Below are 23,119 nucleotides of genomic sequence, written 5' to 3' on the forward strand. Positions count from 1 at the left end.
GTAAAATTTCCTTACAGATAAAATAAATAAAACTCTTAAGAGATGACTTATTTAAAAAAAAGATGTTCTCACTTTTTATGTTCAATGTCAGGAGAATGAAAAAATTTAAATGAGAGGATGCACTTCCAATTACTTCCGTCTTCGGTATGCTACAGTATGCAAACTCAAAAAATTGCAAAAATCGAGCTATAAAATTCAATATGCCAAAGAATGGGCTTTCCAATAAAGTAATATTATGCATATATAGGACATTTTCACCATAAATGTAAGAGTTTTTCTTTTCTTCTACGCTCCAGTGGGGATGGTGGCGAAGCAATGGTGGGCTGAACTATCTTGACGCTGAGTTTAACGCTTCACTGCTGTTTGCCAGGACTGTACTGTACCGGAGATGTCAAGATGGCTGCAAGCAACTATTTCGGCTTTACACATGGTGCCGGTCCACAATACAGGTAATTCAAGTGATGTACGTTGTTGTCTGTATGCGTGTCGAGTCAAAAGTATTGGTTGCTGGGGTAATTTGGTAGAAGCAGGGTCACTGATGGGATTTCACATTTTAGCGGTGCAGAGACGGCTAGCTTGACCTGCTGGTTCGGTAACGGTTAGCTAACGTTAGCCTGGACCGAGTTCGTAGGCCAGTTATTGCTGACAAGCGGTTTGACGTTAGGTGAACCCTCGGCGCAGTCATCTTTTGTGGGGATGCAGACACAAATAGTTCAGTGTTTTTACCACATGCTTAACTGTGACGGCACAGGGAAAGCTAGTTATAGCAAACAGTATGCGGCTCGTCATAGTAATGGACTTGGCTGCGGCAGGTAAGATTTTAGCCGGTGTTTAGGATTAAAAGGGATAATGGTCCAACATTACTGAAGTCTACAAACAGTACAGTTTTTGACAGGATTTAAACTAGATAAATGCTCGTGAGCAGGCAAGAAACTGGTCACCGGTAAAAGAGCTTAAATGAATGTGTTTGGCATGTTTGGATCATACCTTTTGGGTTTGACAAGTGATGATGATAAAACAAAAATAATAATTATTATAATAATATGCAATTACATTATTGTGGTCAGTGAATCATAAAGGTTGCTTGTTAAGTGTGTTGTTCTGGATTGTGTTCAAGCCCACAAACCAGGCAAACAGGAATATTTTCTTTGCATCACCATGCCAAAGCATCCTATTTCACCCATACTTCATTCAAGAATTGATAGATTTACACAGTCCCAGATTTCACTTCACAAGATTTCACATCTTATTAGTATAACAAACGTTTGCAGCCTTAAAGATGTCACTTTGCACTTAATGACAAGGTTAACAAATCAACTGAAATGAATAAAGTTATGTAAATTTGCATGACAAAGCTTTAGAGTATAGTACACCTACCAGTTTTTTAGTTTGTGTTATGGTTATAGGATTGGAGATATTTTTGTAATTTGCGATCATACATTTTCTTATCAATATGGCCAGATGTGATGTTGACAAAATATTATTTTTATGTAATATATGAAAAATGTTTGTTTTTCTCTGAAGGAAAACTAAAAGATGAGTTCATTAGTACCTTTTAATTTGAATGCATTTTAAGGGTAAATGTGAGGTGGTTTTTCCTTATTCTTTGATCTCTGTTTTTGTTCAGACAAAACATGGCTTTTGACACCACTTTAGAGTTCTTACGGGCTATTTTCTATTACTTTCTAATATTTTGTTTACAAAAACCATTTAATAATTGCAAATACAATTTTCTGATTTATTCCTAATGACAATGATCTACTTTGAGAAATGTTATTTAAATGAAACTGTTCATGCTTGTATTTCACTAGTGTTACAGTCTGGCTTAGTTGCCAGAATATTGGGTTTCAGCCATTCAAACAGTGAACATGCTGAGTTGCACGAGCAGGAGTAACTTACATCTGCAAGCCTCACCAGGCAGGTTCTACACCCAGACATTCACAGGTGCAATCAGTCAAGACTTTGAAACTCGTACACCAAAGACTCATGCACTGCCACTGCCAGGACTTTGGGGAACGCAGAGCGGCATAACAGCAGGGCTTATGTTACCCAGTCTTCTTCTCATGCAGGCACCAGGCTGGGTTATGTTTTAAATAACTGAGAGATGATATAGCAGTCAGCTTTATTGTTTAGTACTTAAGACAATCACAAATAGCCTTGTTTCTGCACAAGAAAGCAGAGCACGGGTTACACGTGTAAAGATCTGGTTTTAAAATTTCTTTAATGAAAGATTGATGGTGCAGTTAGACCCTATAGAAACTGCAATAAAAGCCCCTGTGACTTATTGTCTTTCATGTTCATTATTCTTATTCTGTTTTTCTAAAATTTTGTCTCCCTTCAGTACCCAGCCTCCTCCGGCCTACTCCCATCCCTCTACAGCCACCTATAGCGTCCAGCAGGCTCCTGCTGTGGCTCATGCAGTGACAGCATCATACTCACCAGCTCCAGTCCAGGCAGCCCGACCTGTGGCCTCAGCCTCTTACCCCACCTATCAGAGCCACCTGGCACCTCAAGACTACACCTACAGACAACCAGATCCCCCACAGCCCACCACCACCCCACAGACGTACCAGGTATACTCAGACATGGTCAGTCTCTTTTTGCTTCTTTTATGACTTATGCTCTTTCACGTTGCATGCCAGACTTTATTTAACGGCTTTCATTTTGGTGCACATAAAGTTGGCATTTAACATACTCTTGCATCTGTCCATGTTAATAAAAAAAAAACTTTAATTGAATTCTGTTTTGTAAACAACAGCAGGACAACTATAGTTATGGGCGGCCTGCTGCTGTAACGACTTATGACAACAAACAGTACTACCAGACAAGTATAGCCCCGGCCCAGAGGACACCCACTGATAATTACTACCAGACTGGTGAGTCTATTAACATATATTCATTGCTACGTTCACTGTTAAGTGATTGGTCTATGCTATTTTGTTTCAGCTGTGGCCTAAATGTTACAGCTGTTTTTTGTTTTGGCGCTCATCATGGAGAATAATACCACAATGACAAATGTGTTGTTTCTTTTTCCCCCTCAAAGCAGCAGTTTATTTTTAATTGGTTAGTCTTCTCATGGCACAATTTACTCACATACCATTAAGACACCAGTATACCAGGATTTCTTTGTTCCTGTGAAACCACTAATCACATTTTTGTGCCAATTATATTCGATGAAGTGGTGCCAAAAAAACCTTGGGATTTATTTCCAAACTGGCTCCACTATTGAGCTAAAGATCCATCTAGTATGGATCAGTAGAAGAGTTGAACCCAGGTGTGCAGCAAGAAACTACCTCAGTGTCACAGAAGCACAATATGCGATAGGTATTTTTATTTATAACAGCTGACAGATTGCTTTTTGTTACTAAAAATATCTTTTTTTATTTTATTTTTAAATAACATATTTATTTAGCATGTTCCAATGGGAGACCAGACAGATAAATCATCAACAAAAGACAAAACAAACAAAAAACACAAATTAAACATTACAGTTTCTCTGTAGAATAAATAAAGTATATTTAATAATATTGGTGCAGCAAGTACTGAGTGTATGTTTGGTAGTGGTGTGAAAGTGGCTTTGCTTTTCACATTTTTAGTAACTTATTGCAAGAGTATTTGTTGTTTTCATGAGCACATAAACTTTTAATTACTTTTTATTTTCTGAAAAGTAATCAAGGGTAATCTGATTACACTTTGAAGACATTCTCTTTGTGGCAAAGTAAAGAATTCCCCGTTTTTAAATGTTTTAGGAAAGGAGCTTCTTGTAGGAAAAGCAGGTTTTTTTTATACTTTTTGAAAGTCTGGCAGAAAACTCAACAAATCCTGGCTGCTTTCAAGGCTGTAGAGCAAAAATAGCTTCAGTTGACAAAAGGTTTTTAAAGTATTTGGCAAGCATGTTGCGTGTAATGTTAAGACAGTTCTCCTGCTCTCCATGTTTTCCATCCTTTCATGTTATGTCAGACTCTCCTAATGATTTTCAGATCTGGGATCTGCTGCAGTCAAATCATCTGTTGCAGTAGTACTTGTCTTGAAAAGGTTTTTGTTTTAGTATGTTAAGGTTTTTGTTTTAGAACACTGTCCACCTGACTTAATGTGGACTAGTCAGCTGCTGCCCTGATAATGTTGTGTGACTGACAAAAATCAGAAATACATGTAACATAATCACCATTATGCATAAAGAATGTATCTGGTGCTCGTTTGTTATTAAAATAAAAAAATGTAATGATTTGTGCTGTTTCTTTCTCATTTGCCTTCCATTGATGTCTTCTTTCTCCACCTCTGTTCCCTTTATTTCTTTCCATATCACTAGGAGTGAAGACCTCTTACAGTCCAGCCCCCACCACTGCCTACAGCCAGCCTCCTCCACCTCAGAGGCAGGTGACTGCCCTAAAGCCCTTGGTCCCCTCCAGCTCTGTGTCTACCAACTACAACATCTACCCAGTATCCACCAGTGTCCCGCAACCTCCAACACCAATTTCATCCTACACACTTGGTTCTTCCTTCAGCTCCACTGTTTCAGCCACCTCCTACTCTGGTGAGATCAGACAACAACCGAGGGAAAAAACCTTTTGGAACATTTTTTTCTGTGCTCAAGATGGTCAACACTACTGTAAAGTATAAAGTAAATATATACATGTTAGTACATAAACTTGCTATTCTTACATAGTAAATATTAGTTTCGCTCATGGTAGCAGAAAATAAGCTAAATCTAAAATACAGGGTGCTGCAGAGTACATTTAATTGTGCTGCATATGAATAAAAGTACAGATTCCCTGTTATAAACTGAACAATACTAAAGGTCAAAGGCGAATTTATTTAATGACAATAAAACTGAGAATTGCATCTGCTTCAAATTACAAGAACTGTGAAAGGGGAACATTTCAGGTTATATCATTCAACACAGCTGCTGTGAAAATGGGTACTGTATGTGCAGTTTATTGCCACATGTATGCAGTAGCTGATAATAATTTTTCTATGTTTTTAGCACTCTTTAGTACGCTTTAAGGCCTGGGCAAACATAGACTGATACCCTGCAAATTAAAAATGGAACTAAATTTTTCTACGACATCTTTGTCAAAGCAGTGTGGATGCCTGGGCTGGTTCTGTCCCTGAGGAAATTAAAGTACTGCTTATTGCTTATGTGACTGCTGACTGTTCATGTTTGACCCATTTCCTGCTTGCTTTCTTTTCTTTAGTAACTCTATACTCAGTTTTTTTTTTCCTCGTCTCTCACCCTCAGGCATTAGCTACTCTAGTTACAACTCAATTGGCTACACCTCTGCATCTGCCCCCTCCTATTACCAGCCGGCACAGCAGACTTTATCCCAACCCCAGCCTCAACCACAGCCATCACAGCAGCCTCAACAGCCCCAGCCCCCCGTTCAGCCGCCGCCCAAGCAGCTGACAAGCTCATCTTGGAGTAACTCAGGCAGCAACATGGTGACAGCTCCAACTGGAAATGCCTACAAAAAGCCTTCTTTTCATCAGAATAAGTTGCAAAGGCCAAAAGGACCTCCTAAACAGCCACAGCTGCATTACTGTGATATTTGCAAGATCAGCTGTGCAGGCCCTCAGGTAAAATAAATGAATCAGGATCAGCTTTAAAGGCCAAGTGTATTTTCAACAGAGCTCCTCTATTATGTTGTTCAATGCAATGCATATTATATTATTATATCATGCATATTGGATAAAACGAAATTACACTTGAATATGTAGGTTTCATACCAAAGTATATATAGAAAAGAGTCTCATTGCAAAAATTATTTTATTATTTATTATCTTGTCTTGGTTTAGACATACAGGGAACACAATGAAGGCCAGAAGCATAAGAAAAAGGAAGCAGCTTTAAAAGCTGGGGGCCAGACTGGGACCAGCAACGGGCCCAGAGGAGTCCAAACTCAGTTACGGTGTGAGTTATGTGATGTATCATGCACTGGAGTAGACGCCTATGCTGCCCATATCCGTGGGGCCAAACACCAGAAGGTTAGAAAACTTATGATACTTGTTCCTCTTTACTGTTTTCAGAACTTGCTATTTTTAAAAGTGAAGACAATTGGCATGCTTTAATTATCTGATATAATGGTCGTGTACTGATGTGATGTTCCATCAAAGCTACCAGATCTGGCAACAAAAAATCCCTGAGGAAATGGTGATGGGGTTAACTATCAGCAGCTTTAAATAATCAGATCTCCCTCTGTCGCCCTTTGTCAACCATGGAAAGGTGGTGAAACTTCATACCAAGCTTGGCAAACCGATACCTTCTACTGAGCCAGTGTTGGTGAATTCTGCTCCAGTTATCACGACCTCGACAGCAGGAAAGCCTCCGGTCTCGTCCTCAGCTTCTGTCACAGTTTCAACTACATCCACTCCCGTGATTCCCAAACAGTCGCCTGTAAACACCACAACCAAATCAACCCCACCAGTCAAGAAACCAGCTCCCTCCAAAATAACATCCATTTGTAAGTTAATTGATTTAAGATGTTTTTCCCTTTTCTGGCCAATTTAATGTTGAATATTTATTGATCTGGAATGATTTTAATCTTTACCTCAGCTGCACTGTGCACATTTATCCAAACGTAGAGTACAAAAGAACATTATTTCCTTAACAGTATTTATAGAGATTTGCTGACTTTAACAATAGATGTCTGAATAGAAGGGATATAACATCTTGTCTTCATTCTTAAAATGAAGAACATGACATGTCATTTTGGATGAGTCTTACACACATAAAAGCCCTTTGTAAGACCAGTAAACATGCAGAATCATCTCTGGTTTTACAACAAATGGACTTGTAGCATTCGCCTTCTTAAATCTATAACTTTTTGCCTTGTTAATTTGTTACAGTGGATTACAGTTTTTAAGCCCCAAATGTATGAACAACAAATTTGTAATTATTTGCAATAACTTTTGATTAACATAATCATCTCTAAAATTATTTTCAAAGTAGTTTTTCTGGAATTTAGTATTACTTTTATTATGTATTTATTTTTTAACCAAGCCTTTTTGGCTCTAACAAATGGCTTTAAATGAGTTCTTAGAAACATTTGACCTCTTTCACAGCCAATAAGCCAACAAGTTTTCCAGCAGCATCAGCAGCATCAGTAGCATCGGCAGCATCAGCAGTGGTAACGGTGGTGGCAGCTAAAGTGGAGGAGCCTGTTCACATGTCAGTCCAGAAGATGGAGCCTCTGAGTGATGAGGACAGAGTTGGAGGCCAAGGAGACATCCAGCCTGTGGGGCATGACTATGTAGAAGAGGTAAGAAGGAAATACATACAACATTCGCACTGGTGCAGGACCATGATAATATTTTATTAATATCAATGCTGTTATGAATTTTGCCTATTGATCCGGTTCTTTGATTCCTTTATCAATTCCTGACCCAATTTTCTAAGAAGAAACAAGTATACAACTTGGATTTGCAGTGTCAAAACAACTGTCTGACTGTTTAATATCTAAAAAGAGTAAACTTTGAGTTTCACACAAACGATGTAAAGAAAATAATTCAGATCAATGTCTTCCAACTGATATGGATGCCACAACTACAGGTCTAACCTGAAAAGTTGAAAATAATACATAACCTAATATAAAAACTCTGTGGATGTTTACATTAAGTCAACCAAGAATCCAATAAAATAAACACTGATCGCTGTATTGTGATGCTTATTAATGCAATGCTGCCACTTTAACCAGAAACAGATTTACAAGGTGAATAAATTAGCGATGCATAGTTCCAATATCTGGCTCCTGAATGCTTCTCATAAGTGTTTCACTACAATTATATTAGGGTAGCACCCCACCTGCCTTTAGACTTTTACTTTTAGCGCAGGTTTACCTTCTTTTTTAAACAACTTAACAGTTTGATTTCATTTGTCTTATTTACATAACTGCACATCATTTCTCCTCTCCTCTTTGCTTGCTCATGGCCTGATGCGCAAACAGAAAGCACATTGCAAAATAACTGTTTCACCACTTCACTCTCAGAATGGATTTTATTAACAGTGTGATTATCTATAGCATACTAAAGTCATCATTAAGCACATATACCCCTGTGGCTACAGGTAAGCTAATTGCTAAATCAGCTAGCTGCTTATCTTTATCCATGATAGCAATATAATATGAAAACATCAGACCATTTGTAGCTAACCAGAAGTAAATTGAACAGGGACATAAATAACTAGTCACCTTACAAGAGAAAAAAACAAAGTGAAGATGGGGATGTTCTAGTTATAATTTCATGTCAGGAAAAATTGGACATGTTCATTCCACAGGAATAGAAACAGCTTCTTCTTTTAAAATCATGCAATCACTCTTTACAGAGAAAAAAAAATGTGGCAAAACAAATTTAGAAGTAAAAATAGATCAGGGATTTCTGGTCCTTGAGGGCCGTTGTCAAGCAGGTTAGATGTTTCCTGCTTGAGCTCACCAAACTCAGATTAATGGGTCGTTAACAGGTTTATGCAAAACTTGACATCAAGTTGTTGGAATTTATTTGAATTAGGTGTGTTGCAGCAGGAAAAGATCTAAAACCTGCAGGGCACTGGCCATAGAGAATAAGAACTGGGCAAATCAGGCTTTCTAAGGTACAACTTTAAAAAAAAAAAGAGCCTAACTTTGATGGAAACATGACTATTGTCAGTTTTTTAATGATATTGATCTAGATTGTTTTTGTTGAAGTGTGACTCTTTGATTCTACCTGAACGTTTGTCTTTTTCAGGTACGTAATGATGATGGAAAAGTGATTAGATTTCACTGTAAACTGTGTGAGTGCAGCTTCAATGATCCCAATGCTAAAGACATGCACCTAAAAGGAAGAAGGCACAGGCTACAATACAAGGTAAACAACTCAAAACATTGCTCTGCTGATTTGTGGCCCATTGGGTACTTGAACTATAAAATAAAGGCAAGGAAAGTTTATTTTTATAGCACAATTCAAGGACTGAGAAATTCCTTTAGAAAGTCCTTTACAGAATACAAGAAGCATAATTTAACATTAAAAACAAAAGAAAAAGTAAAAAGAAAAAATATTAGAAAAAAAAACAGTATTAAAACATGATCAAGTTTAAAAATTCAAGCTTAAAAGAAACTGATGCAGATTTAGATTTCTAAATAAAATCTATTGAAATGCAGCAGAGAACAGGTGGGTCTTTAATTTAAATAAACTGTGTTTCAGCTGATCATTAATCACTTTGGTCGGAGCAGTCTCAACTATAGTAATAGTTGAGACATGTGCCCAAGGTCTTTTAGTATTTATTTTTATTTATTTATTTTTCAACTTTTATGCATGCTCAGAATATTTAGTTTTCCAACCATTCACCTTCAATGCTGAAATCCCACACCAAAGAAAAACAAACCAGCCTATTCTTGGTCCCTTGTATGGCGTGCAGCAAAATATTGTATTTCAGGCATCATCTGATAACAGGGTGGCATGAATAGTGGTCTTATATGACATGTCTGAATGTTTGCTTGCTCTGAGCTGACTTTGGGCCTTAGACTTTTTGTAAAATCTCTCTTTTCAGAGAGCCCCATCCAGATATCAATTGTGACACTCTGTTCTCTTCATGGTTGGAATCAAAACATGGCCTCTGTATTGTCCCCTAGGAGGAATGTCTATTTGTAGTCTCTGCAGTTTTGTAATTGTGAAGACTGTTTTAAATCAGATTATGTTTTCAAGTTGGAAATGTGAATGGAAGCTCAAAATGAAAATAAATATTATTTTAGCACACTGTCCCTTTGCAATATTGTGGGGATAGTCAGTGGACGTGCAGGATCTGGTGTGCACGGACTGTCATTACATTTTCATTACATTTCCTTTAAATGAGTTCTTTTCTCTTCACTGTTTCCCTACAGAAGAAAGTGAACCCAGAGCTTCCTGTGGAGATTAAGCCCAGTAACCGGGCCAGGAAGCTTCAGGAGAGCAAGCTAAAGAAGCAGAAGCAGAAAGCGGTGCTAAAGAGACAGCGAGATGATGAGCAGCGCTGGCACATGGAGATGAGGTCAGTCTCGCTCCTAATCGTAGACCTACTTGTTCACATTTTGACATCAACTTTTAAGATTTCCTTTGTTAGGACAGAAGAAGCTAAAATAGAAAAGATGGAACAAGATGTGTTCAGGCACATGTCTTGACTGTTTGTGACTCTGGTTGCTTGCATACTCCTTTTTGTTTGTTTAATCAAACAGACGTCCCAACAGCCAGAGGAGGATTTTATTAATCATATGTACATAAGACCACTTGCACATGTACATGTTGCCTAATGTACATGTACATACAGCTCCGGAAAACAATAAGAGACCACTGCTATTTATTCTTAAATCAGCATTTCTGAATATTACCACCAAAAATTTAAATACTACACAAGAATATGTTATTCTGCTTTATGAGGACAACAAAACTACAGTATGGCAGAGGGCAAAAACAACTTTGAACTGGAAGGGATGACTGCAAACTTACTACACAAGAACTGTGGGCTGATATCAAGTCTCAAACATGGTGGCAAACTGAGACTGGGGTGATGTTCACAGCTAGAACAGTTGGAAACAGGCTCCTACAGGCAGGACGGGAGTCATGCAAAACTCACCTTAATTGGTGAGAAGCAAAGACCTCTGGTAGAGGTTTGAGTAAGACCACAGGAACAGCAGTTTGAGCAGTGGTCGATATTTTTTTTTTTCCTAAGCTGTATTTCAAGTGTCAATGATCTATCTTCTCATTCACTTTGGGTTTAGTGATGTCTTACGTTGCCAAATTGAATTTTTGGTTTGTAGCTTTACTTCATGAGTAGTTCGACTTTTTTCAAGTAGCAGTGGTGGAGCAAGCCAGTCGAACTGCTTGGTTAATTTTTTGTCTGATCTTGTGACTGATTGCAACTACAATTTCAAATATGAGGTCTGGCCTCCGTTGAGCCCTTATGAATCCTGTTTCAGGGTAAACTTGAATATATTTACTGTTTACTTTGTAATCTCAACTTTGAGCAAACAATCTTTTTGTAATAACTAGTGTGTATTATCAACAGTACATCTCAAATATTTTGAGGAAGATCCATTTTTAAGAGCTTTGGTTCAACGTTAACAAGAGCCATATCATCCCACTGCTGGATACATGACTTTTCATGCATGGCATGAAAATTCTTCCTCTTTCCTGAAGGCGATATGAGGAGGACATGTACTGGAGGAGGATTGAGGAGGAGCAGATGTACTGGGGGGACCAGAGACGTAGGATAGCTCCTCCACCACTAATGAGTCGCCCTGGTATACCAGTGCCCCCTCTGCTGGTGAGTGTTACAGTTTTGTTTTACTTACGTCATCTTCTGCTTGTGTGTTTGTTTGTTTTCTATGTTGAAAACAAACAAGCTAAGGTTTTTGTTTAGTAGTGTGACCAATCACCCTATATCACCCCCCCCCCCTTTTTTTAGACTTGCGTTCGAAGGCCTGATTCTCCTGATGACCGTTACATCATGGCCAAGCACTCCACCATTTACCCAGTAGAAGAGGAGCTCCAGGCTGTGCAGAGGATCGTCTCCCACTCAGAGAGAGCTCTAAAACTGGTGTCAGACTCCCTGCTTGAGAAGGAGAAACTAGCTGTTACTACTGCTGCTACTGAGGGAGTAGATGAGAAGAGGTAAGAAGTGACTTGTATATATTTAGCTTTTTAGATGGGCTTTTGAGATAAAATAGGTGCTGGGAAAGCATTTAGTTTTTTCTATTTCATTACATTTTGTACAGCCAGACAGCTCTAGATGTGTAAGATTAAGTATCATGTTAATAGTGAAAAACGTTTAGATTTAATACTTGTAAAATAACCTCTATAACCTTTTGTTCTGACCTGTTGCTATCTTTATCAGTACTGAAAACACTGCTCGGTTGCTAAAAGGTGTGATGAGAGTTGGTATCCTGGCCAAAGGCCTGCTGCTTCGTGGGGACAGAAATGTTGAACTAATCTTGCTGACTGCAAAGAAACCCACCATCTCGTTACTAAAGACCATTGCTAAGCACCTACCAAAGGAACTGGAGGTAAGCATGAAAGATTTTGACCTTTGAACTGTCAAGGAAGGATTGTGACAAATGAAGAAATCACGTCTGCACTCTCACATTTAGTTGGATTAGGAATTGTGACGTTTTCTTATTACTGTTAATCAAAATATAAAATCAAACTTTTTACAAGCAGGGCTGCATTCATCAGTATTTGTCATATGATTCTTTGCCATCTGTTGTCTTTTGACTTGTGTCAATAGACATGGATGCCAAAAGACTAGAAGATACTACAATGTAAAAAAAAAAGAATGGGAATCACAGTTTTCCACCATCACTACCTTTGTTGTCGAGAAGGAAGGCAGATTTACAACTACTTTTCATAAAAAAAAATGGTAAAATACGCCCTATCCACTAGAGCAGTTAATTTTAAGTGAACATGTACGACTGTAAACCACAGCTAGTCATAAGCACAGTTTGTTTTCCATAAAAATAGCAGAAGTGATTGCATTCCCTTTAAATGTCACTTATTGTAAAATAAGTAAAAATTGCATCTTCACTCAAAAATTAAATCCTAGTAAATTGTCCATAAGTAAATGAGAAATAATTCAGTTTTATATATTTATAAATATAAGCCTCAACGTGGAAACTCAGTGCAGTATGTGAATATGTGAATACAGCTGTGATCAATGGCACACAAATAAGAAAACCCATGAAAAAAATTAATCTAAGTATATTTGCACTTTCCAAGGAGCCTAATTAAAAAAATAAAATCTTTGATTTTTTTTTCCAAGCCAAATAACTCCCTCACCGATCCACCCATCTTCCCTGGGTGGGTGGGTGGCTGTTATTCTCAAGCTCGGGTCCACTGCCAGAGTCCTGGGAGTATCTTAACTGTTCCTAGGACTGCACTCTTGTGGATGGAGATGTCTGATGTTTCTCCAGGTATCTGTTGGAGCCACTTCACCAGCATGGGGGAAACGGCCTGTATCTAAAAGTTCCACAGGATTGTGGCTCTCTCTTTCTCTACCACCTTGGGAGGTGTTGCCCATTGTGACCTAGGGTTCCATTCAATATTCTGCACAGATGTTTCTGAACACTATGCTGGCTTCTTGGTTATGGCTTTCCATATGTTCTTTTCCTGCCTGTATCTTACACCCTGCTGTGAGGTGCTGGATTGTTTCAGAGGCCTCTTTGCCCAGCCTGCACCTGGAGTCTTGCCTGGTGTGGTAGATCTCTAGCCATTGGTAGGACGTGTTTATTTTTTACACTTCAGCTGTCAGAGGTACGTCTCATGCATGGGTTCTTCCTGCCATGATGGTTCCTTAAACTCCTTCTCTTCCAATGACCACTGCCTGAGCCTGAGACAATGCCTCATCTCTTGGGGTCATCTTCCTGATTTATTCATTTAGCTTGGATGTCTCATCTTGGATAGCGGCCTTGATGCTCACAGGCCCTCGGCCTCCATCTTTGAGCTCAGCGTATAGTCGCTGGACACTGGATTTGGGGTGGAACCCTCCATGCATGGTGAACAGCTTCTCTGTTTTACCATCTGTAGTCTGAACTGCCTCCTTTGACTAGCTCATTACCTTAGCAGGGTGTCTGATCACTAACAAGGCATTGCTGTTAATTGTCCGTATCTTGTTCTTGCCATTGAGCTGACTCCTCAGGACTTACTCGCTGCAAATGTTTGACTGTTGCAGCTAGAGCTGGGCGATTTTGGTAAAATCGATAAATCGAATTTTCCATTTCTGGAGATTTATTTTTATAAAAAATCTGTATTTTTTTCTATAGTTAGTTAGCAGCAGACTTAGCCCTCCCTCCACACCAGAACGGTGTTTGTCTGATTTTCAGTGAAGTGACCCTTCACTCATGCCTGGGATTTAGCTGTGCGTATAACTGCAGTGAGAAATGCTGCTCTCTATGAGATGCAGAAGTCAACTTAACCCACAAACCCTAGTACTTTTAGCTTTCCTCAACATTTGCTATCCTGCCCTCTGGGAGTGCATTGCCCTTATTGTGGACTATCTTTCCTCTCTTTGTTACCATTCAGCCACATTCCTCCAGTCTGAATGACATTCCAATGCTGTATATCCTGATGGTGTGGATCAGTGAGTCAATGTCTCACGCACTCATAGCGTACAGGCTGATGTTATCCATATAGAAGAGGTGACTGATGGTAGCCCCATTCCTATGTTGGTAGCCATAGCCAGTCTTGTTGATCAATTGGCTGAGGGAGTTCAGGCCTTTGCAGAACAGCAGCAGGAACAGAGCATCTCCTTGGTGTATACCACATTTGATGGAGATTTGTGCAATTGGCTTAAGTTGGCCTCGAGGGTGGTCTGCCATGGCTTCATTGAATTTGTAATGAAAGTTCTTAGGGTGTTGTTGATCTTGTACAGCTGCAGACATTCCATGATCCATGTAAGTGGCATTGAGTCAAAGGCTTTCTTGTAATAAACACAGACAATACACAGGTTTGTCTGTCTGGTTTTGCACTCTCGGGTGAGTTCTATAAACCAGCAACTAATGTTTTTCTCCTCTGGTACATTTACCAAATCCTTTCCGTGTCTCTGTCATATATTGATCCATGTGCCCACTTATCTTAGCGGCTATGATGCCTGACAGGAGCTTCCATGTTGTGGAGAGACTGTTTACCAACTAATAGTTGGATGGGGCCGTTCACTTCTGGGGCTCTTTTAGAATCAGGATTGTTCACCCTTTGTTCAGCCATTCAGCATGGGTCCCATCCCTTAGCAGTTGATTCATCTGTACTGCTAGGCGAGAGATGCCCAATTCTGGTCCTTAAGATATACTATCCTGCAACTTTTAGATGCATCCCTTCTCCAACACACTGAATCAAATGGCAGAATTCCCTCATCCACATGTCATTCAGCCCTGCAGAGGGTTGGTAGCAAGCCATTCATTTGATTCAGGTGTGTCAGAGAAGGGATAAATAAATAAAAGTTGCAGGATAGTAGATCTCGATGACTGGACTTGGGCAGCCCTGTGCTCATGGATAGAAGTCAGCTTCTTTAACCAGTAGGTGTGGATCATGTACGAGCCAGGTGCTGTCCAGTTCTTCTTACCTGAGAGCCTTTGTTGGATGTTGGATGTTGGATGTTAGACTTGGACTTTGTTGAGGGAGGGTGCTGTGGTCCGCATTTAGATCTTTTAACCGCTGTGCTTCACTGTTATGTGATGCTTCTTTCTTCCATAAGCCTTTGCAGTATTGTTGAGTCTCCAGCCTTAGTGGGCTAGCTTGTGTGGTATTATCTTGCCACTGGGAGTACACTTTAGCGGGGTTATAGAGAACAGCCAGTTTATTTTCCTGGCTTCTATTTCTGCATTTGCATATTAAAGGGGGAAATAAAATCCAGATTTTTCCTCTTAATAAATTGTCATAAACAGAAATTCAAATTAATACATTAACTCAATTTATCGCCCAGCCATAATGTGACCTCAGAAAATGGAAAACGATAAAAGAAGACATCATTTACATGTGGTAATATGAAATTCTTGATTATTCAGTGACAATAATAAAAATGTAATTGCTATAAAGTGATGCAAATCTGAATGATTTTACTAAGTGATGTTAAACATGGCTGTACTCACTTCTGTTGCACAGTATTATTAAATTATGGTTGCAGAAGTCTTCATTGTGAGACTGAAAACCCGAGTTCTTGTATGAATATCCAGTTCAATATCAACTGGTGTGATGCAGTAAAGCAAATTTGGAAAACTCCCCTTCCACTCATTGTTGTCAGAAAATTTCTAACCTTTGCTGTAAACGTACAAGATCTTGAGACAACTGTCTTTTGGAGAGATTTTGACATATTCACAAAGGAAATAATTATCCCTTGGCCGCAGAGGAAAACTCACACTGTTTTTAAAATTAATCATGTTTTCTATGTAAGTCGAACAACACTGAGAATGCAAGGTTTTGAAGTGATGTAATTCCTAACTTTTTCTCCCTCCAGCTGTAGCTGAATGAACTTTTCATTGAAGGTGCTTTTCACTGATCTTTAGATTTACTGCCTGGTTATGACACCTGAATCCTACAGAGTGAAATGGGACTTTTCTACATTATTTGCCCTGTTCATTTTCTAAATTTTAATGCAACAAAATCAGGCATTAAGATTTCTTTTTACTGTCTCTGACCTTATCTGGTAAGGCAGCTACACCCCACTGGCCTTTTCAAAGAATTAAGTCAGAATTGCAGTATTGCCCTGTAACCTCACCAAACAAGGCTATTCTGCCCCTACACTCCTCCTCCTCTGTAGTGAGTAATCCCAAGTGTCCTTTTAACCGGCAGACATTTTCTGAAGATCAGTATGAGGTGCAGGCTCACCCCGAGGAGGCGAACATCGTGATATTTTCAAGCAAGGAGCCCAAAATGCAGGTGACCATTTCTCTCACCTCGCCGCTGATGAGGGAGGACCCTGCTGCTGAGAAGGACAAGCAGGGAGAAGAAAAAGCGGCTGAGAAAGGTTAGAGAAGCCAAAGCTTTCAATGCCAAACAACCAAATGTTAGTGGTGTGTGCAATACACTTATATCTATATTTCTACCCCTTGCTCCACCCTTTCACCCTTTAGCACAAAAATTTTAAGGCTAAATAATTATATTAACAAAACAGGTGGGACATTAATTAAGCCCACATTTAACTTTTTTTTTTTAACCCCAAGAATTAAATCACACATTCATTTGTCCCACTTTTTTCATTTCCCCATTTCTTTTGCAGCGACAGTAGTCCCCTGCTTCTTTATTTCCTCTCCAAAGCAATAAAAATCAAAAGCCAGGCTCTCCGACCTTTCTGTGCCACTCGGGTGTGTGTTTAATTCATGAACACATGCTCATATAAAACCTTTAGAAAGCTCTGATAATTGATGATCATTGTTCAGATAATGCCCAGGGATGAAAATACTTTAAATGATGACATTATTGACATTGTTTTCACATTAATCTTTATTTATTGATTCAGGAGATGTTTTTGTGATGGTACCTGTAAGGGGAATGTTTGAGGTCCAGCATCTTCCCATTCTCTTGTCTGTCATCCCTGCATTATTTTGTGCCATTATGATAAGGTGTTGGAGTGCGATTATCGCATCACAATGATCAGCACTGAAATGTAAAATGGAGATGAAATTATTGACTCCATTGTCATTACTCCCCCCATTCAACAATGAGAATAATGGTTTAAGATCATTGTGTTGCAACTACTCCTCTGCCTGCTTCAGTAATTGTCAGCATCTTAATGTGTTCTTTTTTTCCATTTTGAAAACATGGCAGAGATGTTTTCTGTGGTTGTTGTCTTTTATTTAAGTTTCTGTTTTATGTTTTGTTTGGGTTTGTTGATAAGTGCCCCATTTTGTATCAACAGACCCTGGCAAGCCAAAGGCTCATCTGAAGACCACACAGATACACATACCACTGAGAAGAGAGAAAATAAACCAACTATTTTACCCCATTTATCAAGCTTTTCTCTTTGGGGGTCATCCTCTGATTTGCTGTTATTAGAAAGGCTGACATGTAGCTGAATCAAAGCTCCCAGCCCTGAGAAGTGTGATAAATGGTGGTCCTGAATTCTAAGTGGTATGATAGTGTAGGCTTCAAAACACTGGCTTTGTTTATATCATGTGTTAGCCCTTGATGCAAGCTAATTGAAACTACACCTTGCTACAGTTCTTTTGAACATGGAAGTGTGGAAACCCCCAAGAATTAGCTTGTGAAATAATGAATCATCTAAGTCACATATGTCAAACTGGTCCAGCAAAGGGCCGTGTGGCTGCAGGTTTTTGTTCCAACCAAGCAGCAGCACACCAGATTTGAGTGATTCAATCAACTGATCTCAGTCTTCAGACAGCTGATTGGTCAAACTGTGTGCTCTTGGCTGGCTGGAACAAAAACCTGCAGCCACACGGCCCTTTGCTGGACCAGTTTGACATGCCTGATCTAAGTCAAGGGTGCCCAAGTTCGGTCCTCAAGATCTACCATCCTGCAACTTTTAGATGCAACCCCTCTCCAACACATTTGAATCAGATGTCTTCTGCATGTGATTCAGCTCTGCAGAGGCCTGGTAACGAGCCAGTCATTTTAATCAGGTGTGTTGGAGAAGGGTTGCATCTAAAAGTTGCAGGATTGTAGATCTCGAGGACCGGACTTGGGCACCCCTGATCTAAGTAATCAGTAACCACATTCAGCCTTCAGGAGGAACTTGTTGTTTGTCATGTTAGCCAACCACAAAATTATCTTCCTCGTCTGTCCATTAGAATTTCATAGAGGTCGAGTAGAGAAAGTAGCTAATTTTGTTCATACTGCTAATTAAGTTAATATTAATATTTGTCATGCTGTTAAAACAGAACTGACTTTCCTTTTGTTGATTTACTTTTTGATGTTGATGTCTTAGAACATTGAGACACAAGGTGAAAGAAGGCTCCTTTACCTCCTTGAGAAATGTTCTTTTAATACAAATCCAGCTTTAAAAATGGTGTAAAATGAGAACATTTTCCACACCACAACCGATGAGTTTATTCTCCAGAGGAATAAAATTGATGATTGAGTTCAGAAATGTTCAGAAGGCTACGATCAAAACCATCTTTGGATAATTTTTGTTTATGAGCTTGCTGTTTCAAATCAAATGTGAAAAAGAGGAAATCCTTAACACTCAGAGTATAAATATATTTTATTTCAATTACAACCTATTCACTTGAAAATCAGTAAAAGACTGGAATGGCGGATGTAGTCATTGTTTCAGGTGTCTCAAGCTGCTGGATGGGCTCGGTGTGAATCAAGCTCATTCTGATGTGTATTCTTAATTAGGTCAGGAATTGTAGAGTATGGAGATTGGACTACTACTTTAGCCTCCTCATTGTGCCGTTAGACCCTTATAGAGCTCTTTTTGGTCTGCATGGTACTTTGCTGGGGGAACCACCTTCATGGATGAGAGGATGGGTTTACTAGATCTGATGATGATGTGTGGGTGGGTGGTATGTGTTAAGACTAACATCTACATCAAAATGCCCGAACCCAAGCTTTCCCATGCAGATGATCCATACTATCCTCTTCACCTGTTAGTGTTTTTAATATTGTTTCTGATCAGGTTATATTTTAGAAGGAAACATGATATTGACATAGTTGCTGCATGATAAAATATTATTTAATTTCCTTTTTCTCATGGCAAACATTTTGACTTGCCACTATGAAAAGGGGTGGCAGGTGCTCACTCAGTAGAGCAGGTCGTCCAGTGGTTAGCGGTTTAAATCCTTCTTTGTCCCAATAAATCTGTTGTTGAGTCTTTAGCCAACACACATAACCCCTCCTTGCTTCCAGTGTCGGCATCTCTGGTGTATGAATGTTCAGTGGTGGTCTGAGAGACTGAACTGACTGCCATGTTCCTTTCAGTCTGCCTCTAGGCAGCTGTGGCTACACATGTAGCTTACACCCACCAGGTTAGGGGAGAGATATGAAAGTGATTCACACAATGGGGTGTGAATGAATAATGAAAGTAAGGTGCATTGGGTGCCTTGAAAAGTACTATAGAAGAGGTTTAAGTACAATAACATTAACAATGGATCATGCTTCTTCATTTTAAATGTTCAACTTAATGACCACGAAGTTAAATGACTAACCACAGATATTATTAACTGTAATTTGCATCTGGGTTTGACAAATCAAAATACCTTTAATTTGGGATGTTAAACCATGAATGGGTGGGATAATGGTAGTAAAGTTTTTAATCTTTAACTAAAAGTTTGATTCAAACATCTGACCTCTGAATGGCTTGGATTTCCTTTTTTTTTTTTTTTTTTTTTTTTTACATACGCCTGTAACCCACCACTCCAAAGGACACATTTGTGCTTTTTTTATTAACTACTTGTCTCACTCAGAAACTGTAAATCAGAAGCATTACGTTCCTCCTTATTTTATTCCTGTCTTTCTCTTTCATATTTCCCCTTCATTGTTTTTCTTACCAGACTGAAGTTGTTTTCACACATGAACACGAGACAGAATATTTCAGGACTGCAGTGCATGTGTGAAAGCAACTTAATAGAAACTTTTTAGATTATTTTAAGGGTTGAAAGAAATGTCTGCTCACAGGGCACATGTGAACTTGAAGTGTTAATCTCATCTCTGATCAGTGGCTGTACATCCACAGTTACAACACTTATTGTAGTGATCTTGTGGGTTATGCTCAGGTTTAAATGTAAATCATAAGTCTCTATATGCCATCTTTCAACAGGTGTGGTTGAGAATGATCCTCCTGATCTTCTGAATAAAAAGAAATGTTTGGAATACCTGGCAGCTCTCCGTCATGCCAAATGGTTTCAGGTAAAACTTAATGGACAGCAGATTTTATTGATCTTTACAGTCTCAGATGTGTATTCTCATCTCTCTGATGATGCATTAAAATATCTGAGAGCCTTTCTCACAACAAGAAATTCTTTCATAAAGATACATCAATGCTAGAAACAGGATGAGATTTTGTACTTGAGCAGTGGGAATGATTTAGGATTCTGTTTTTGTTTCACAGAAGGAAAAATCTATTTTTTCACCTCATTTTTATCTTAAGTGTCCTCATATTTATCCTCGTAAAAATCTCATGACCTGGAAAGTTTACCATGTTTAATCCTCAGTAGTACAAAAGCTCTGTAGCTGGGGATTTAAAATTGCATAAATGCTATTGCAAACTGCTCTGCACCTTTACTCATAAAAATGGTTTTTAGTTTTATGTGGACTGTGGGTCAAGTCAAGAATTCAAATGATGATCCTTTGTTGCATCTGATCTGACTTTCTGAAGGCTCGTGCAAATGGGCTGCAGTCTTGTGTGATCGTCATTCGGGTGCTGAGAGATCTATGTCAGCGTGTTCCCACCTGGGGGAAGATGCCTGGTTGGGTTAGTGCATTCACTTGGCTGTTACATGTTTCTGATGTTAAAGTGTGACTGTTGAATATAAATTTGTCTCCACTGAGACCTTCTGTAAAATATAAAACACTAACTCCACAATATGGAAAAGCAGTTCTTTACAACAGTAAAGAGGATATTAGACTGAGTACGTGTGAATGAGTTCCACCCACTTTGTGTCTCCCTTTGTTTCTCTGTGCAGGCAATGGAGCTGCTGGTGGAGAAGGTGATCAGCAGTGCCACAGGCCCGCTCAGCCCAGGGGAGGCCATGCGAAGAGTCCTGGAGTGCATCTCTACAGGCATCCTGTTGCCAGGTCATTCATTTTCTTCTTTGCTTGCCTTATTGATTCTACAGAATAGCTTTGTGTTAAACTTGATTGTATGGAAAATAAATGACAGTCTTCACCTTCTGATTCTTTTGTTCTCTCTTTTCCCAGATGGGCCAGGTTTGATGGATCCCTGTGAGAAGGATCAAACAGATGCTTTGGAGTGCATGAAGCTTCAAGCCCGGGAGGACATAACTGCTAGTGCACAGGTGCCCATACGCAGCATGTCTTGTACCCCTGGATATGAGAATGTGTTGCTTACAGCTTTACAGACTAAACAGTCTGTGATTTTTCTGGTTCCAGCACGCTCTGCGGCTGCTTGCCTTCCGCCAGATCCACAAGGTCCTGGGCATGGAGTCACTACCAGCATCAAAGGCCAGTGCACGCAACCGCAAACGACGACGGGACATCAGCGACACGGGTGAAGGCGAGGGAGAAGGCAAAAAAGACAAGAAGGAAGAAGAATCGAGTGCTTGACCTCTGCCTCTAGTGCAGAGGAGTTTGCTAGTTTTAGGGACTGGTAGAATGTCACACCTTTAAACTTTTTATGGAAACAATCTTAACACACAGCTACACATGTATAAGTATAACTTTGACTCTACATGTCCATATATGTCCACCCTTAAGAGGTTTGGGGCTGACGTTTGAGGATCTGTTCTACAATTCCTTCTCCCATATAGCAATTTTATGCAGATAGTGTAATCTAAAATGTACAGAGTGAATTGGCTTAGTAAAAAAATCTTGAAAGCTACTGATTGCATCATTCCATGTCAGTATAACAGAAGATTAATTCCTAAACATCCATGCCGTTCTATTTGCAACATTCACCACTACTGTTTTCTGTCATATTAGATCCTCCAGTACAGTTTAAAGATGAGCACTTTAAACTTTTTAAAAATGTTTCTCTGAAGAAAAAGCTGCTCTTCAGGCTCGCTCAGTTTTACCATCCAACTCCCAAGGACTTACTGAACTAATACTGCTGCTGAAAAATGTTAAAGTTGTGGGACTTTGAAGTTATAAGACTGATTTCAGAGAGCTCTGTGTCAAAGAGCTACATGTATACAGTACTGTGATGTTCATTGTGCCTACAGATGACACATCAGAACCAATAAAACAGTGTGAACTTTTCTTTTAATTTCTGCTCCCTCAAAAGCTCCTAGAAAAATGTCTTCGTTCATGACCTGAAGGGAGATGAGTTTTTGAACTCACACCAAAAGCCCTTCACCTATAAAACAAGTCAAACTGAAAAAAAGCTGACCCACACCTACAGGAACTCTCCTCTGAGGTTTTAAACAAGTTCACACTTGAAAGACTCTGCCTCTGAAGAGAGAGCTTATTTATTGCACAGTGCATGCTGAGGAAACGAAGCACTTAAGAGACGATAATGTATACAGCCATAGTTTTATCTTTTGAATGATATGCCTAGTAATCTTTTTTTTTCTTCCAGAGGATGCTCAGCTGAGGAGAGAAGCTTTAGTCAAAATATGAGACTGAATATCTGCTGTAATGATCAAATTGAAGACTTTGTTCCTTGTGCCTGGATCATGTTGTATATTACAGAAGGCTGAGGTTTTTTTTTTTTTTTTGAGGTGGGAGGGGGTTTAAGTTGTTTATGTGTGGTTAGTATGGTTATGATCCCATTTAACAAAGATTTAGGCCTGCCAAGGGACAGTTGCACAACTCTGGCTTAAAAGTTGATGAGTTTTTAGTTTAATTGTTGTTTTCCAAGAGCCTCACAAATGTGTATTTCTTTGTTTTATTTCTGAAGGGTGTTGCATTGTGTTTTGTATTGTGTAAACGGGATGTGTGACCGTTGCTGTCCTATTATTTGAATGTCTTTGTAGCATTGCCTATAATTAAGGGGAGATATTAAATGAACTTAAACCATTTATTGTGCTGGGTTATTTTGTTCCTGCAAAGTTTTTGT

The 23,119-nt window shown here is 39.2% G+C and overlaps 1 protein-coding gene across 2 annotated transcripts; it reads left to right on the forward strand.

The window, feature by feature from the left end:
* Positions 1–345: 345 nt before the first annotated feature.
* On the forward strand, positions 346–23,079 carry zfr2 (zinc finger RNA binding protein 2). Of its 2 annotated transcripts, none has more exons than XM_042006483.1 (19): positions 346–449; positions 2,342–2,588; positions 2,759–2,876; positions 4,310–4,534; positions 5,240–5,574; positions 5,794–5,982; positions 6,221–6,458; positions 7,060–7,256; positions 8,716–8,835; positions 9,849–9,994; positions 11,140–11,266; positions 11,408–11,613; positions 11,837–12,005; positions 16,279–16,453; positions 20,204–20,292; positions 20,762–20,857; positions 21,069–21,180; positions 21,304–21,401; positions 21,496–23,079. In XM_042006483.1, the coding sequence occupies exons 1-19, from the start codon at positions 397–399 to the stop codon at positions 21,667–21,669; spliced, it is 3,114 nt and encodes a 1,037-aa protein (XP_041862417.1). In that variant the 5' UTR covers positions 346–396; the 3' UTR covers positions 21,670–23,079. The 2 variants fall into 2 exon arrangements, with proteins under 2 accessions (XP_041862417.1, XP_041862418.1); XM_042006484.1 differs by having other exon boundaries at positions 2,342–2,573.
* Positions 23,080–23,119: the final 40 nt, after the last annotated feature.

This window comes from Melanotaenia boesemani, chromosome 14 (assembly GCF_017639745.1).
Source record: "Melanotaenia boesemani isolate fMelBoe1 chromosome 14, fMelBoe1.pri, whole genome shotgun sequence".
Lineage (NCBI taxonomy): Eukaryota > Metazoa > Chordata > Actinopteri > Atheriniformes > Melanotaeniidae > Melanotaenia > Melanotaenia boesemani.